This window comes from Trichechus manatus, unplaced genomic scaffold, assembly GCF_000243295.1.
Source record: "Trichechus manatus latirostris isolate Lorelei unplaced genomic scaffold, TriManLat1.0 scaffold00059, whole genome shotgun sequence".
NCBI classification, from domain to species: Eukaryota; Metazoa; Chordata; class Mammalia; order Sirenia; family Trichechidae; genus Trichechus; species Trichechus manatus.
In genome coordinates this window covers 7,164,415-7,181,570 of record NW_004443995.1, presented here as the reverse complement: position 1 = coordinate 7,181,570, position 17,156 = coordinate 7,164,415, and the positions used below count along the sequence as shown (strand labels likewise).

The 17,156-nt window shown below is 42.0% G+C and overlaps 1 protein-coding gene across 3 annotated transcripts in view; it reads left to right on the top strand.

Moving 5' to 3' along the window:
• Positions 1–35: 35 nt before the first annotated feature.
• DCLK2 (doublecortin like kinase 2) overlaps positions 36–17,156 on the top strand; it is a 217,033-nt gene continuing 199,912 nt past the window's right edge. For all 3 annotated transcript variants that reach the window (XM_004378832.1, XM_004378831.1, XM_004378833.1), the window contains exon 1: positions 36–817. In XM_004378832.1, coding sequence (XP_004378889.1) covers positions 397–817 — 421 coding nt within the window. In that variant the 5' untranslated portion in view covers positions 36–396. The remainder of the gene's footprint in view (positions 818–17,156) is intronic.

Here is a 17,156-nt window from a genome sequence, read left to right as displayed (position 1 = left end):
CGCCCACGGGGCCGGGGGCGAGCGGGGACCGCGGCCGAGCCTTCAGCAGCCCAACTTCGCCGCTCCTGGCCGGCTCCCGAGCGCGACTTGTGAGGCGTGGCTGGGCGGAGGAGGCGCCTTGGGGGGCGTGGGGCTCCCGGGCAGGCGGGAGGGACGGAGTGAGCCGCTCTGGACAATGAGCTGGGCGGCTCAACGCTGCGACCACTTTTAGGCGCGGGCCGGCTGGTGCCTCCGCGACCCCACCTGCTAGGAGAGGGCGGGATGCCAGGGCGAGGTGTCCCGGCGCTCTAGGGCCCCTCACAGTCAGACGTCCCCGAACCAGTTCTCGCTGTGACACTAGGCTGCCTGGGGGCTTTGACAGGAACGTGTTTAGTGGCGAGCCCCGGTACAGTCGCGATGGCCAGCACCAGGAGTATTGAGCTGGAGCACTTTGAGGAACGGGACAAAAGGCCGAGGCCAGGGTCTCGGAGAGGGGCGCCCAGCTCCTCCGGGGGCAGCAGCAGCTCGGGACCCAAGGGGAATGGGCTCATCCCCAGCCCGGCACACAGTGCCCACTGCAGCTTCTACCGCACGCGGACCCTGCAGGCCCTCAGCTCGGAGAAGAAGGCCAAGAAGGCACGCTTCTACCGGAATGGGGACCGCTACTTCAAGGGCCTGGTGTTTGCCATCTCCAGCGACCGCTTCCGGTCCTTCGATGCGCTCCTCATGGAGCTCACCCGCTCCCTGTCGGACAACGTAAACCTGCCCCAGGGCGTCCGCACAATCTACACTATCGACGGCAGCCGGAAGGTCACCAGCCTGGACGAGCTTCTGGAAGGTAGGAGGGGAAGGCGCGGCGCGGCAGGTGCGGCCCAGTGCGCTGGCAGGTGCACTGGCCGCAGGCCCGGCGCTCACTCGCCTGCCCTGCGCTTGGGGTCGCGGGGAGGGGGGATGTGGGGTGGTTTCTAGGCGGCCATGGGAATTGCATGGTTCTGTCTGCTTCTCTCTAGGCTCTATGTGTGTAGGGAGCACCCACATATGCTCTGACTTTCCTTCCCACAAGATTTGCTTTTTGGAAAAAAAGGAAAGAAAAAAAAAAATCTTAACAGGCAAATGTAGGCGTTTATGGCATCTCATCAGATTAGTGAACTTAATTTTGTTGAAATGTAAACTATTTGAAAAAGTGGCTCTCCCGTGCGGCCTAGGTAAGCCCCTATTTGGTAAATTCTAACTGCAGCGTGAACCCAGAAGCAGGCACCTGTGGCTGCTGTTGTACCGTGTTGTATCTGCTCCGCTCTAAAGCTGTGGTTGGGAAACGCTCTAGGTTGTCTTTCCCGACTTGGTTTGCTGCAGAAGTTACACGAGGTCAGGAGGGGTGATCCTGAAGGGTTCTCAACCTTGGCTGCATCTTGGATCACTGGGGATTTTAAAAAATACGGGTGCCTGGGGTCCCCCCACCCACAGGTATTGTGATGTTTTGGACATCTGGAGTTTTAAAAGCTCCCCAGGTGTTTCTAATGTGCAGCCAAGGTTGAGAACCCCTGTGCTAAAGGGTTTTCCACATTTGGTTGGTAATGAGGCGAATCAAGGTCAATCTCTCTTCCCCTCCTCCCCTGAGAGTGGCTAGTTAGGATGTTAGTTACAGGCCATTGTATTGCAGTAGTTGGGGCCCATTATAAATTAGTAATCTTGGAGTGTCAGCCTTGCTTCACTCAATGGGACTGGCTGCACGTTGGGTCATCCTTGGTTTATTACAACAGCTATCTTATTTTTAGAGAGAAAAAGCATTATTAGTAGTTAAGAACCTGTTTCCATACTAAACAGCGCCCAGAAAGATCAGACCGAACCCATAATTATGTGCTGACTGCACATTTACATACAGCCAGTTCTCATGGTGTCTTTCTTAATGGGAGATAGTCCAAAATGGCATAGTCCAGGCAGTCAGAGCAGTATTAGCTTGGCGGGGAAGGAAACTAAAAATTGAGCAAAGTGCTTTTCTTATACTATCTCATTTTAATCCTCACAGCAATTCTTAAGGCATTATTCCCATTTTATAGATGAGGAAATTTAAACAACATGCCTCATTATACACGCCTGGAGTGGCCAGGATTCAGACCTCAACTCCTGACTCTACAGCATATGCTCTTTCTTCTACGGTTCACTCTAATAAGTTAACGTAGCCATGGTGATTGAGGACTCTGGAAACTGGTTGAGTTTCTCTAGTGACTTTTATCAAGAAGTTTTCCCTGCCCCAGCTAGGTGAGGACCCAGCCAAAATTGTCTCTTCTGTCTGTATGTGTATGTGACTTCACATTTCTCTTGGTTGGTTGTGTGTCTTGCTTTTAAGGGCTTCCTTGGGAGCTGGAGACAGCTGGAGGAGGATAAGTAAAATGAAGATACAGTGTTCAAAAAGGGCATTATCACCTCTCTTAATCCTGTTAAATACTTAAAAACAACATTTGTGTAGCTATTTCAAAATGGAGTAATCCATTTTCTGACTGACCCGAGGTCAGATTAGCAGCCCTAAGAAAGGACGAAGGCAATGTCTGTTGCTTAAGCACTACTCACATGCTTGAGATGCTGTTCCTGGTGTGGTCTCAGATGAGACAACAATTTTAATATCCTTTTTAAACCTAATATTAACAATGTATTTGCTACATAAAATGGATGTACTCCAAATAGGACTATCATCGTAGGAAAGATGACCAAGATGAGCATTATGACCATTAATTGAGAGCACATAGTGTACATGGTGTCCACCACTGCCTGGGGGATGCTGATCCACTGGGTTTGATTGTCAAACTATACTTTCAACTACAAATTAACAATTGATATGTTTCTTCCAGTCATCATTCACTGATTTTTGGTGGGTAGGTATTTGGGGAAAAAATAACTATATGTACAGTGCAAATTACATCACAATATAATATTAATGATATAGTTACAACATAGATATTTTCACAACAAAAATATTTCCATGGCCCAGTCACTTGCCCATTTGTTTCAAACAGTATTCAGTGTAATACATTACTGCAAAAGAAGAAAATTTTGGCCTGTCACTTATTTGTCAGAGGCATTCTGTCTGACAATGGATCTTTGTGTAAGTCTTGAATTCCCCACAAAATGAGTGGAATACTCTATAGAAATGGCATTTTTCAAGAAAAGAAATAACCATCAATGTTTAATATCAGTCATTCCAGAATTTAAATACTTTCAGTTTTTAGTTAAAATTGTGTGCTTGAATGTTCAGATTTGTCATGCAGAAGAACTAATTAGCTACCTGTAAAGTTTGTATTTGCGTCAATAAAAATAGTTCTACAGTATTGTTCATGTTGCCAAAATCGGCTTCTTTATTTGATCTTAGTTCATCATGTTTAATTAAAATCCTCTTGGGCAATTTTTTGTATGATTATATTTAACTGTTCTCTCCTCTGCTTTTTTCATTCCGTGAAATTGGTAGTGAGGAGATATTGTTGGTTTTTTTCCCTAAAAATGTCTTTAGTGAAGAATAGAAAGTGATGACTCAAGATAGCAGGGCACAACGCTCATCCAGAGCCCCAATCCCATTGAACTCAGATGACGAAAGAAATTTGCATGACCCGGATTTTTTTTCTTCTGCCCTTGACCTTAAGAGTCTCTGGAGACTAAAAACAGTGTTCTAGTGTTAGCTGGCCGTTCTCCAGCGCTACACTAAACCAGTAAGTGTCTTCAGCCCATTGGTCTACCTCCTCCTGCTTAAATTAATTTCTCTAAGTTGATGTTGTAGTTCTGTTTATTCTTTAAAACTAGACAGGACCCTCCTTTTGGAGGAGGATTGTGACTTATAAATCAATACTGGGAAAATCAAGTTGAGCTTTCTGAAGCCATGAGCCTGTCAGGCTCAGAGTGCCTCTAGTAGCCAACTAAGGATGTCCAGATGACTCATTCTTAAGCTCTACTGTTAGCGGCTAAGGGTGAGAACTGCTAGACTTAGTTCTGTTCCATGAGTCTTGTTCCTCTGTGTGCATTTTGGTCATATTTGTAAAATTTTGATGTCCTGAAGAGATAAGACCAAGGAGCCTTGAGGTCTGCTAACTGTGAATGTGAGAAAAACCACTTCAGCTCTCTGGCCTTCAGTTTTCTTTTCTGTAGAATGAGAGGTGAGTGGATCACCCTTCTAAGTTAGATTTCTTCTAGTCTAAAAGTGTATACCTTCCCCTACCTCAGGAGTCCCTGGTAGTACAGACGGTTAAGTGTTCCACTGCTAACTGAAAGGTTGAAGGTTCAAGTCCACCCAGAGGCACCTTGCAAGAAAGGCCTGGAGATCTACTGAAAAGTCAGCCATTAGAAACCTGTGGCGTACAGTTCTACTCTTGACACACTTGACATCACCATGAGTCCGTGATTATTTACTGAGTGTATGATGGCCCCGGTTGGCTTTGCCTTGCTAGAACCTGACTTCCCGAAAATCGACAAGGCTGCAAATGTTCCACTGCCAACCAGGGAGTGGGGTGTGGGGCTCTGATGAAGTGTTTGCTAGGACCCCCCAAAACTGATTTCTACATCTCTCATTCCAAAGTAAAATGTTTTATTGTCTTTCTACCTATTACTTCTCAGTCAACAATAAATAGAGATTGCATTTTTGGCATGTGAGAGAATTTTAGTTATTTTGGTGATACTTTTAATTCCTCTATTAAATTAACTTGGGCATTTAAGAAAAACAAGGTTCTAAAGAAATCAAGCACTTGAAATTTCTGAGGTTCCTACTAAACCTAGTTTGCTGCCCTTGTTTGGTTAGGCCAGCCTCTTTCAAGGTGGAAAGAAACCAAAATATAGTTACTGAGAAAGTGTTTAGGTCAAAATAAATTTCCACAAGAACCTAGATTATGCTTAGGTTTGTTTTTTTTTCCCCCTTCTCCTGAAAGATAGATTTTAATAGTAATGATAGAAACTGAAACTCTTGGAGCTTGTTATTGTGAGGAAAGAAACTTAAACCCATCAGTTACAAGACATTTGTACATAGAAGTCAAAAGATGTACACATTAAAGGCACATAGAGTCATTGGACATGGCAGATTGATGCTGAATTTTAGGTTTGAAAAGGCTTCTCTACTCGGCAAAGTCCTAGATTCTTCAAGGCCCACTTCAGATATCACCTAACCCTGGTGGTGCAGTGGTTACAGAGCACGGCTGTTAACCAAAATGCCAGCAGTTCAGTCCAGCAGCTGCTCCTTGGAAACCCTGTGGGGCAGTTCTCCTCTGTCGTATAGGGTTGCTATGAGTCAGAATTGACTCAGCAACAATGGATTTGGTTTTTTTGGTTTTGAACCTTGAAAATCCTTGGAGCGCAGTTCTGCTCTGCATACCTGGAGTTGCCATGAGTTGGGATTGACTCAGTGGCAGCTGGTTTGGTTTTTTGGTTTATGAAGTCTCTTCCAAGAACTCTGTGAAGTTGGTCAAATAGTTGTTGATTGAGGGCATACTGTCTACCAGGTGTTGTTCCAGGAGTCAGGGACACAGTCTCTGCCCACAGAGCTCACATTCTAGGGGAGAGTGTCAACGTGCAAGTGGACATGTAAGAGAGTTTCAGCTGAAGTGCTGTAAATAAAGTGGTAATGAGGCAGGACAGGAGGACCACATTGACTGGGATGATTGGAGAAGGCTTCTCAGAGGACAAGAAATTAGAGCTGAGGCCTGAGGCTGAGCTTATAACATTCTCCTCTGCCTATTCACAGCACTTTTCTTTACCTTTGTTGTAACACTTTGTTTTGTAGTCCAATTAGTTGTATATTGGGTCTGTCTTTTGCGCTGCTGCTGTTGTTAGGTGCTGCTGAGTCGGTTCCAACTCATAGCGACCCTATAGGACAGAGTAGAACTGCCCTGTAGGGTTCCCAAGGAGTGGCTGGTGGATTTGAACTGCCGACCTTTTGGTTAGCAGCCGAGCTAGCTGTTAACCGCTATGCCACCAGGGCTCCATCCTTTGCACTAGACATGTGGTAAATTAATTGCATAAATGACCCAGAAAATATTTTCCCTCTAAGTCTGTTAGTTGACATGGGGAGTTTTGTTTAAAATAAGCTTTAATGATGTTGTTTTAAATATTTGTGAAATACGTATATTACATTTGTATAGTAAATTAGGTTCTATTTTAAATAAATCAAAAATTTAATAGTTGAAGAATTTCTGTGCTAACTCATCATTCTGGAGAGAATGACTCTTCCATATTACCTATTTATAGACATTTGATTGTTCACTTCATCTTATTTCCTTAAAACAAGGAAAATCAGATGTGCTGTAATACAGCCGCATAATAAGCTCTTCCAAGAGGTAATGGGAGGAGAAATTTTCATTTGAAGAGTAAAAAATTGTAAAGAGTTGAGGGAAGAAAGTATTTGGGAGAGCCTTTATGAGATTAGAGTATGACACAGTAGATATTCTTATAGTTATAAAACAAGATCAATATTTTATGAGATTTTAAATTATGGATATAAACATTTTATGATCCTGTGATGTGAAATAAAGGAAAGTAGATTTCCCTAGGAAGTGATTTTCAAACTGCTCTCCTCATCGCCTGTGGGGCTAGGGTTGTTGATTCAAATCTGCACAAGTGGCTAGGTCTCTTTCTCCCCATCCCCACCTACCCAGGCCCCTGTCACTTCTCTTTTTATCTCTGCTACTGCTACTGATAAGCCACTGCCCTGTGGGTTAGGAGTACTTTTCTTAGTCTGTTAAATGATAGCAATGATTGCTGTTTATCCTTAGGTGTTTTGTGCACAGTCATTGAGGTACCAATTTTATCTCATTTAACTCTTCTAATGCTTTGTAAAATACTTGCTGCTTTATCTTAACCCATTTTACACATGGGGAAGCTGAGGCTTAGATAAATAAATTGCTGCTTGCACCCATGGTAAGAGGTGGGGCTGGAACTTGAACCCTTTCTCTCTGGGTTTTGAACTTCTATGTTCTTAACTGCTATGTTCTGCCTGTGAGGACGTGGGGGTCCATCAGTTTACAGCAGGGATTTACATAGGTTACATTAGATTGTTTATACTTTGTCATGGTTTGAATTATGTCCCCCAAAAAATGTGTGTATCAATTTGGCTAGGCCAGGATTCCTAGTACTGTGTGTTTCCTGTATGTTGTAAACCTGCCTCTATGATGTTAATGAGGGAGGATGGGTGGCAGTTGTGTTCGTAAGGTAGGACCTGATCTACAAGACTGGATTGTGTCCTGAGGCAATCTGTTGAGATATAAAAGACAGAAGTGAGCAGTGAGACAGGGGGACCTCAAACCATCGAGAAAGCAGTGCCAGGAGTAGAGCACGTCCTTTGGACCAGGGTCCCTGCGCAAAGAAGCTCCTAGTCCGGGGGAACATTGATGAGAAGGCCAACAGAGAGAGAAAGACTTTCCCTGGAGCTGACACCCTGAATTTGGACTTTTAGCCTACTTTGACTATGAGGAAATAAACTTCTCTTCATTAAAACCATCCACTTGTATTTCTGTTGTAGCAGCACTAGATAACTAAGACATACTTGGACAATGAAGATTGCAAAAACTCATCAGTATGTTTTATCTATGTTTCCTGAAGGAGAACATGTTATTGTATACACCTGCAAAGTGAGGTCTATCCATTCAAAGTCTGCAGAGTTGTCTTGCTAAGTTCTCCCTTCACTTGATATTCAGTGACCCTGGGAAATGGTTCTGAGGGTGGGAAAGACAAATGTTCTTGTTGGCTTTATCTAGCTCCACATCCCTCTTTAAAAGTTGGCAAGGTTTTATGTTTGGATGTAGTTACACAGGTTTAGGTGGTACTCTTTCAACACCTGTATACCTGTTCATCTGCTGTCCCAGACAACAAATACTCCTGGCACATGTTATTTATAGAATTAATTTTACCCTTGTGACACATATAAGACATTAAATGAATGGGAATATGGCTGTAGGTGCTCTTAAAAATCTTTTCTTAGTTAAGATAGCTGGGTGGACAGTTGGCCAGATTTGCAGAAAGGAATAAGTTTATACTACAGCAAATACTCCTTGCCCTTCATATTTCAGTTTTTAAATAAGCTTTTTTTCTTCAAGAGAAAAGATGCAGTAGATTTATTTTTTAAAATTTTATTGTGGTGAAAATATACAGTAACAAAACATGTTAACCATTTCTACATGTTAAGTTCAGTAACATTGATTGCATTTTTCAAGTTGTGCAACCATTCCCACTGTCCTTTTCCAAACTGTTCCACCACCATTAACATAAACTCTTTACTTCCTAAGAAAAAACTACCCCTTTCCTCCTCTTTTCCACTGCTGGTAACCACTAATAATCATTGGTTTCTATATATTTGCTTATTTCTTATAAGTGATATCATACAGTATTTGTTCTTTTGCAACTGACTTATTTCGCTCAGCATGATGTGTTCAAGGTTCATCCATGTTGTGGTATGCATCAGGACTTGATTTTTCTGTATGGCTGAGTAGTATTCCATTATAGAAGCCCTGGTGGCACCGTGGTTAAGTGTTTGGCTGCTAACTGAAAGGTCAGCAGTTCGAACCCACCAGCCACTCTGCGGGAGACAGGCATGGCAGTCTGCTTCTGTAAATATTTGCCTTGGAAACCCTATGGGGCAGTTCTGCTTTATCCTATAGGGTCGCTATCAGTTGGAATCGACCAAACGGCAACGGGTTTTGGAGTATTCCATTGTGTGTATATACTGCATTTTGTTTATCCGTTTAAATCTGTCGATAGACATTTTAGTTGTTTCCATCTCTTGGCTATTATGAAAAGTGCCGCAACGAACATTGATGTACAGCTTTCTGTTTGCATTCCTGCCTTTACTTCTTCTGGTTATATACCTAGGATTGGGGTTGCTGGTTCTGTGTTCAGCTTTTTGAGGAATCACCCAACTGTTTTCCATAGAGGCTATACTATTTTACATTCCCACCAGCAATGGATGAGGATTCCAGTTTTCCACAACTTCACCAATATCTATTGTTTTCTGTTTTTTTTGATCATTGCCATTCTAATAGGGGTGAGGTGGTATTTCATTGTGGTTTTGATTTGCATCTCTCTAATGAGAAATGATGTTGAGCATCTTTTCATGTGCTTGTTGTACATTTGTCTTCAATCTCACTAATTCTGACTTCCAGTGCCTCAGTTCTCCTATGACTTTCTGTTGAGTTGTCTAATTCTGAAATTTTATTGTTAATCTTCTGGATTTGTTTGCTGTCTCTTTATGGATTCTTGCAGCCTGTTAAACTTGTCATTATGCTCTTCAGTAATCTTCTTAAGTTCCTCAGTTGCTTTGTCTGTATGTTCCTTGACTTGTTCTGCGTTTTGAATGATCTCCTTCTTGATCTCTTGAAGAGTTCTGTATATTAATCTTTTGTATTCTACCTGTGGTAATTCCGGGAAGTTCTCTACCTCTGGAAGATTTGTTGATTCTTTGTTTTGGGAGCTTGCTGCAGCCATTACGGTCTGCCTCTTTATGTGATTTGATATTGACTATTGTCTCTGAGCCATCAATTAAGTTATTATATTTTTTTTATGTTTGGTTACTGTGTCTTAGCTTCTTGTTTTATTTTGATATGCCCAAATAGGCTGCTCATGTGAGCGAGTTTGATTATTGGTGGCTTTGAAGCTCTAATGTCCTGTCACCAGGTGGTTAGATCTGTTACTAGGTATGTGTGCCCAGGAGTCCGTTTACTTTTCTCATATGGATTCAGCTCAGGTGTCCAGGTAGTCGGTCACCAAGTGTGTAGTACGGGCTCTCACCTACAGTCCTAGATGGGCAGGGGTGATTCGGTAGCCACAGGTGTCTGGCTGCAGTAAGGGGTCACTTGCTGAGCAAGGCAGGGGGCTTGCAGCTGCCCCTGAGTGTCTGGGAGGAAAGCATGTCTTTGTTTCTTAGAGCTCATAGGTGGGTGGGTTTTGCAGCCAGACTATGGGCACCCAGTGCTGTTGACTATAAGGACTGGGAGGCACCACTTATTCTCAGACCCCTGTTGTACGTGGTTAGGTGGCATGGGTGGAGCCACCAGTCTTCATGCCTCTGATTTGGATAGGTGAGGCCCCTGCTTAATGGGCAGAGCAGTGTCAAATGTCATGAACCTGCCACTCCACCATATAGCTGATACAGTTGAAGTTAGGCTTCAGGTATATACCCTGTTGTACTGTGGTAATGATGCCCTATGCTATTGAAATGGCCCCATACAGGTCTGTGCAGGGGAGGAAGGCATTCAAAGTCCATGGACCCCTTATGCCTGTGCCTAAGCAAAGGAGCTGTGCCTACTGTAAATTCCCAGCTTAGGAGAGCTAGCAGATTATTTTTTCGTGTTTGTTAATTTATTCCCTCTCCACGGCCGGGAGAATGGTTCAGGGCGTGTGACAGGTCCTGTCTTAGTCATCTAGTGCTGCTATAACAGAAATACCACAAGTGGATGATTTTAGTAAAGAGAAGTTTATTTCTGTACAGTAAAGTATGCTAAAAGTCCAAATTCAGGGCATCACCTCCAGGGGAAGGCTTTTTCTCTCTGTCAGCCTTCTTCTCTTCAGTGTTCCCCCGGACTAGGAGCTTCTCTGCGCAGGGACCCTGGTCCAAAGGATGCGCTCTGCTCCCGGCACTGCTTTCTTGATGGTTTGAGGTCCCCCTGTCTCACTGCTCACTTCTGTCTTTTATATCTCAAGAGATTGCCTCAGGACACAATCCAGTCTTGTAGATCAGGTCCTGCCTTACTAACACAACTGCCACCCATCCTCCCTCATTAACACCATAGGGGCAGGTTTACAACATACAGGAAAATTACACAGTACTAGGAATCCTGGCCTAGCCAAATTGATACACACATTTTTTGGGGGACATAATTCAAACCATGACGGGTCCTACTTCTGGCCCAGGGGACATGGCAATCTCTGAAGCCAGCTTGGGACCCGGTGCAGAGCGGGGAGGGGGCAGTAAATGGGAGAGAGGTTTTTCCTAAAGAGGTATTTTTTAATCTGCGTGTTAGGTTAGACATGTGTACTTATCTTTTGCTGATTGAGTGCCACTCAGTCTCTCCCTATGTGGAAAATGCATCCTTAGCGCCCCTGCTTGTCTCACCACTCGCACCAGCGGATCTGGCCTGCAGGGTGCCAGTTCCCACCAGGTCAGGTCTGGCAACTCCTCACTGCTTCTGAACCGTCTCTTCCTCCCCCTGCCACTCAGTCCGATTCCTCAACTTTGCCTTTGATGTTCAGGGCTCCTAGATTGTCATATATAATCGATTCACTTGTTTTTTTGGGTCTTTGTTGTAAGAGGGACCATCGGAAGTATCTGACTACTCCACCATCTTGGCCCTGCCCGGCTTGTTGGACATTTGAATAAACCTCTTTGATGAAATGTATGTTCAAGTCATCTGCCCATTTTTTAATTGAATTTTTTGTCTTTTTGTTGTTAAGTTGTAGTAGTTTTATTTTTGTAATAATTAATTTCAGTAGTGTGAGATGCCTGGCTTGATTTTCTGATTGGACAGCTACCCTGATCAAATTCTGTACCTTTATTTCCTATGCATGTTTTTAAACCTCTGCATTATCCTGAACCTCCTAATAATTTTTCTCTGCCACAGTTAGTGCTAAGTTTTGTTCCTCTTTAACATTTATTCTTATTTTAAGCATTGTCTTTAGCTGATTTATTTCATACTTAGTTTTACCACAATCTGGTAACTTTCTACTTTTATGAGTTGGAAATGTTTTAAGATCAGAATTTAGATGAATATGCTTTCATTCCTTAAGAAATGCTTTAATTTTTATCCTAATCCAGGGTATTTTGTCCTGTTTGTCATGGCACATGCAACCTAAAACAGCATACTAATCGTGTTGTAATTTGTTAGAAGTTCGTAACTTGTAAACCAAAGGAACGGGAAAATACTGATTTGGCAAGATCAGTTTATTAAGTCTTTTGATTACATTATGACATTACCAACACATCTCAAAGAAAGTGACTAAAATGGTCAAGAATTATGATCTACCATATTACTTTTTATTTGTATCAGTTTTTCAAATTATAATCACTTGCAATTAAAATGTCACAGTAGGAAGCTTTTAAATATTTGCATTTGTTTCTCTCATCTCTCACTATATTTTTTACAAACTTCAGATTACTTTGCTAATTTTTAAGTAATAACAAGGTAGTCATTTCTCAAAGGCAGTGACTTCTGCTTTCTTTTCCAGTATCCTTGCCCATCATCTTGGTCTCTTTAGTCAGCAGTATTCTACCTCATCTGTTTTAAGAGTCAAGAAAGAAAAAGGGGCTATAGAACCTTACTACTGGTTATACTTGTGTTCATCAAGCCTCCTGTTTTGGGGAAAAGAACTGAGAAATAGCCCCATATAGACGTGCCTCTTATTAGTTTAGTGGTGAAGACCAGTAGCTGGAAGGTCCCACACGAGTTGTATGATGTATATAAACAGCAGAGACCTAGCGAGCAGTGACTGCTTGATAAATGGTAGCAGTCCTCAGCAAAACCAGTGTCCTTGTAACTTTTCATCACTAGTTCTAGGGCCACCATTCAGAGTTTCATAGCGCTCATCCACTTCCACATGGCAGCCCTTTAGGTATTATGAGACAGCTGTCATGTTTTCCTCTACTATTTTTCCTTCCTACCTCTCCCCTAAACAGTATCTCTTTTCTGGACAAACATCTGGTTTCTGAATCCCTCATGACTTTCACTGATTCTGTTTATTTACAAACATTATTGAATGGGCATATTTCAGTTTGAAAGTCCGTGTCTGTGTCTTTCTTTCAGTTTCCTTAAGATTACAGTGTTTCTCCAACTTTAGCAATGTTCAGGCCATTTAAAAATGAAAAACAATATAAAAATCTTAACAGCCAAGTTGCAGTAGCCCAGTGTTGCCTCAGTTATTTTGATTACATTCTCACTTAAATATTTATATATATGAAGGTAGGTGTGCTTATGCATACAGGTCTTACACACTGATACAGCCAGACAAATTAACAACATAAATACAAACAAAACAGCACAACCAATAAAATGTAAACTAGTAGTGGAGAGGTACAAATACTGTTTTGCTGAAGCTAAGTTGGTGTTTTCAGCATGACCAGGGTACTGAACGCCGTATTTTGGTATGGCAGGTAATGATGTAGGTTTTGCACTGCTAACAAACCTTCATTCCTGCAGAGTAACATGATGTCCTCTGGCCTTAATTTACTGTGAGCATGTCATTTAGTTGTATTAAATATAAGTTTTATCATCAAAATAAGCACAAAATTAAAATTCCCTAAGTGAACTCTTGTGGATTATGGAAATGCATCTGAACTCTAGGTTCCATCCTAGCAGGAGATTAGATACAATTTCTTTCTCAGTGAGAAAGAACTATAAAGCTCTTTGGTTAGTGAATAGGTTTTTTGTTTTTACTTTTAACTGATTTCTTTGGTCTTAATCTCCTCCCAGGTTTCAATGGTGAATCATGGGTTTGTGGATACACCTCTTTCTTCATAGATATTCAGACGTAGAAAGTAGCTTTTGTACCCCTTTCTTAGTGGAAAATACGGAATCCTAGACCTTGCAGCTGGATGTGACCTTAGGAGATGACTTGGTTCAGCCACTTGCCTTCAGGTGTGTTGAAAGAGCATTGATCTTAGAGGTGAAATATCTCATTTTGTGTCCCTATCCCTGCCCTGCAGGAAGGGTCATCATACTCATTTTGTGACTGTGACAGTGATGATCCTGAGACACAGCACATGAGTAACAGCATCCAGGCCAGGTCAGAGCACTTTTTAAGTTCTGGGCACTGTACAGTTTGGTTAGAAGACCCAATTAAGTTGTCTGCTGCAACAGAATAATACAATATCCTTGTTGTTGTTGTTCGGTGCCATCAAGTCAGCTCTGACTATAGCAAACTTATGTATAATAGAATGAAACGTTGCCCATTCCTGTGCCGCTCTCACAATCGTTGCTATGTTTGAGCCCACTGTTGCAGCCACTGTGTCAGTCTGCTTCATGGATGGTCTCCTCCCTCTTTTTTGCTAACCCTCTGCTTTACCAAGCATAATATCTTTCTCCAGTAGTAATTGGTCCTTCCTGATGACATGTTCAAAGTAAATGAGATAAAGTCTTGTCATCCTTGCTTCTAAGACCATTCTGGCTATATTTCCTACGAGACAGATTTGTTTGTTCTTCTGGCAGTCCATGGTGTATTCAGTATTCTTCACCAGCACCACAGTTCAAATGCATCAGTTTCTTCTTCGGTCTTCCTTTCTCGTTTTCCAGCTTTTGCATAAACTTGATTGAAAATATCACGACTTGGGTCAGGTGCATCTTAGTTATCAAAGTGACATCTTTATTTTTTAGCACTTCAAAGTGGCCTTTTTGCAGCAGATTTGTCCAATGTAATACATCATTTGATTTCTCAACTGCTTCCATGGGCATTGACTGTCAATCGAAGAAGAATGAAATCCTTGGCAACTTCAGTTTCTTCACCATTTATCATGATGTTAATTGGCCCAAATGTAAGGATTTTCATTTTCTTTATGTTCAGGCGTAAAATTGGCCTTACTTTTCCTTTAATCTGTGTTTTTATTAACTAGCTAGGTCTGGGAGCTCAGCTATGATGTGCTTTAGACGGAGATAAGCATATTATAATCTACCCAGTAGTACAATCCCGCAAATGCTGTACTTGATGAAGGACATCTAACCATCTTGTAGATACACCATACCTGAATTTATTGTCCTTGGTTACATTCCTTTGGAAGTTTTTTTTTTCCCCCTTAGTTTTGGAAGTTAGGAAAATATTTGTTGTTGTTGTTAGGTGCCATTGAGTCAGTTCCAACTCATAGCGACCCTATGTACAGCAGAACGAAACTGCCCGATTCTGTGCCATCCTTACAATTGTTGCTATGTTTGACCCATTGCTGCAGCCACCGTGTCAGTCCATCTCATTGAGAGTCTTCCTTTTTTTCACTGACCCTCTACTTTGCCAAGCATGATGTCCTTCTCGAGGGACTGGTTCCTCCTGATAACGTCCAGAGTATGTGAGACAGAGTCTCTCTATCCTTGCCTCTAAGGGGCAGTCTGTTTGTACTTCTTCCAATAGATTTGTTCATTCTTCTGGCAATCCATGGTATATTTCGTATTCTTCGCCAACACCGTAATTCAAAGGCATCAGTTCTTCTACTCTCTTCATTATTCATTGTCCAGCTTTCGTATGCACATGAGGCGATTGAAAATAACATGGCTTGGGTCAGGCATACCTTAATCCTCAAAGTGATATCTTTGCTTTTTAACGCTTTAAAGAGGTCTTTTGCAGCAGATTTGCCCAATGCAATGCATCATTTAGTTTTTGACGGCTGCTTCCATGGTCATTGATCGTGGATCCAAGTAAAATGAAATCCTTGACAACCTCAGTCTTTTCTCCATTTATCATAATGTTGCTTATTGGTCTAATTGTGAGGATTTTTGTTTTCTTTATGTTGAGGTGTAATCCCTACCGAAGGCTGTGGTCTTTGAGCTTCATCAGTAAGTGCTTCAACTCCTCTTCACTTTCTACAAGCAAGGGTGTGTCATCTGCATAATGCAGGCTGTTAATGAGTCTTCCTCCAATCCTGATACCATATTCTTCTTCCTATAGCCCAGCTTCTTGGATTATTTGCTCAGCATACAGATTAAATAAGTATGGTGAAAGGATACAACCCTGACTTACACCTTTCCTTTACACCTTGTTCTGTTTGAATGATTGCCTCTTGGTCTAAGTACAGGTTTCTCATGAGCACAATTAAGTGTTCTGGAATTCCCATTCTTCACAGTGCTATCCCTAATTTTTATGATCCACACAGTCGAATGCCTTTGCACAGTCATTAAAACACAGGTAAACACCTTTCCGGTATTCTCTGCTTTCAGCCAAGATCATCTGAGATCAGCAATGATATCCCTTGTTTCACATCCCCTTCTGAATTTGGCTTCAACTTCTTGCAGTTCCGTGTTGATGTGCTGCTGCAACCACTTTTGAATGATCTTCAGCAAAATTTTACTTGTGTATGATATTAATGATACTGTTTGATCATTTCTGCATTCTGTTGGATCACCTTTCTTTGGAATGGGCACAAATATGGATTGCTTCCAGTTGGTTGGCCAGGTAGCTGTCTTCCAAGTTTCTTGACATAGGCTAGTGAGCGCCTCCAGTGCTGCAAAAATTTTTTGAAACACCTCAGTTGGTATTCTGTCAGTTCCTGGAGCCTTGTTTTTTGCCAGTGCCTTCAGTGCAGCTTGAATTTCTTCCTTCAGTGCCATCGGTTCTTGATCATACGCTACTTCCTGAAATGATTGAACACTGAATAATTTATTTTCCTAAAGTTTTGCTGATGTCAGACCTAAAGTGTCTGTCCTTGCTTTCTTTTCTTTCCACTTTGTCCTCCCTTTTCTGTGTACCGTATTTAAATCTCTGTCTCTCTCTATGTGTTTGTGTGTAGCCTTTTCTCTAAGCTTGAAGAACTCATGCTCTTTAAGACTTACAAGCAAGTTTTCTTTTTCATCATATGGTTCACTGCTTGGTTTCATTCCAAGACTTAGGTATATTCCCAATGTCCAAATTTGTCTAACTGAATTTTTTCTATGAATGTCAAGATAGTTTGTAATTAAAAACTAATTCGTGATGTTAGTTAATGTAAATATAACAAAGATGGACAAGAGACTTTATAGTAACTGATAGAAAATTGGCTAAAACATGCTGTTGTTGAATTTCCAACTACGTGAGATTGTATGTAACTATTTGTAATTTCTTACAGTAAATTGACAGTTTAAATGCCTGAGGGATTATGCTTTAGCAACTAAAAACATAAGGTAGCCATGAGTCAGACCTGACTCATTGGCAACTAACAGAAACAACATGTTTATATTCCATTGATTAAAAGGCATGCTGCGAGGGTTCCGGCAAAATGGCGCTCTAGGCAGAACCACCACGCCATCCCTCCACAGCACAGATCCGAAAAACTAAGCTGAACAGAGAATACAACAATCATGAAACCCTAAAACATCAAATGAAGAGATAAAGAACTCAGCCAAGCACCAAATGAAGTGAGAAAACTGACAGGGAACGGAGAGTGAGGAAAGATTCATGCAGAGATCCCCTACCAGCCAAAGCAGTGCGCATCCGCCATCTTGGACTCCCATCGGAGACCAGCAAACGGGGTATGAGAAAGCAGCCTCACGGAG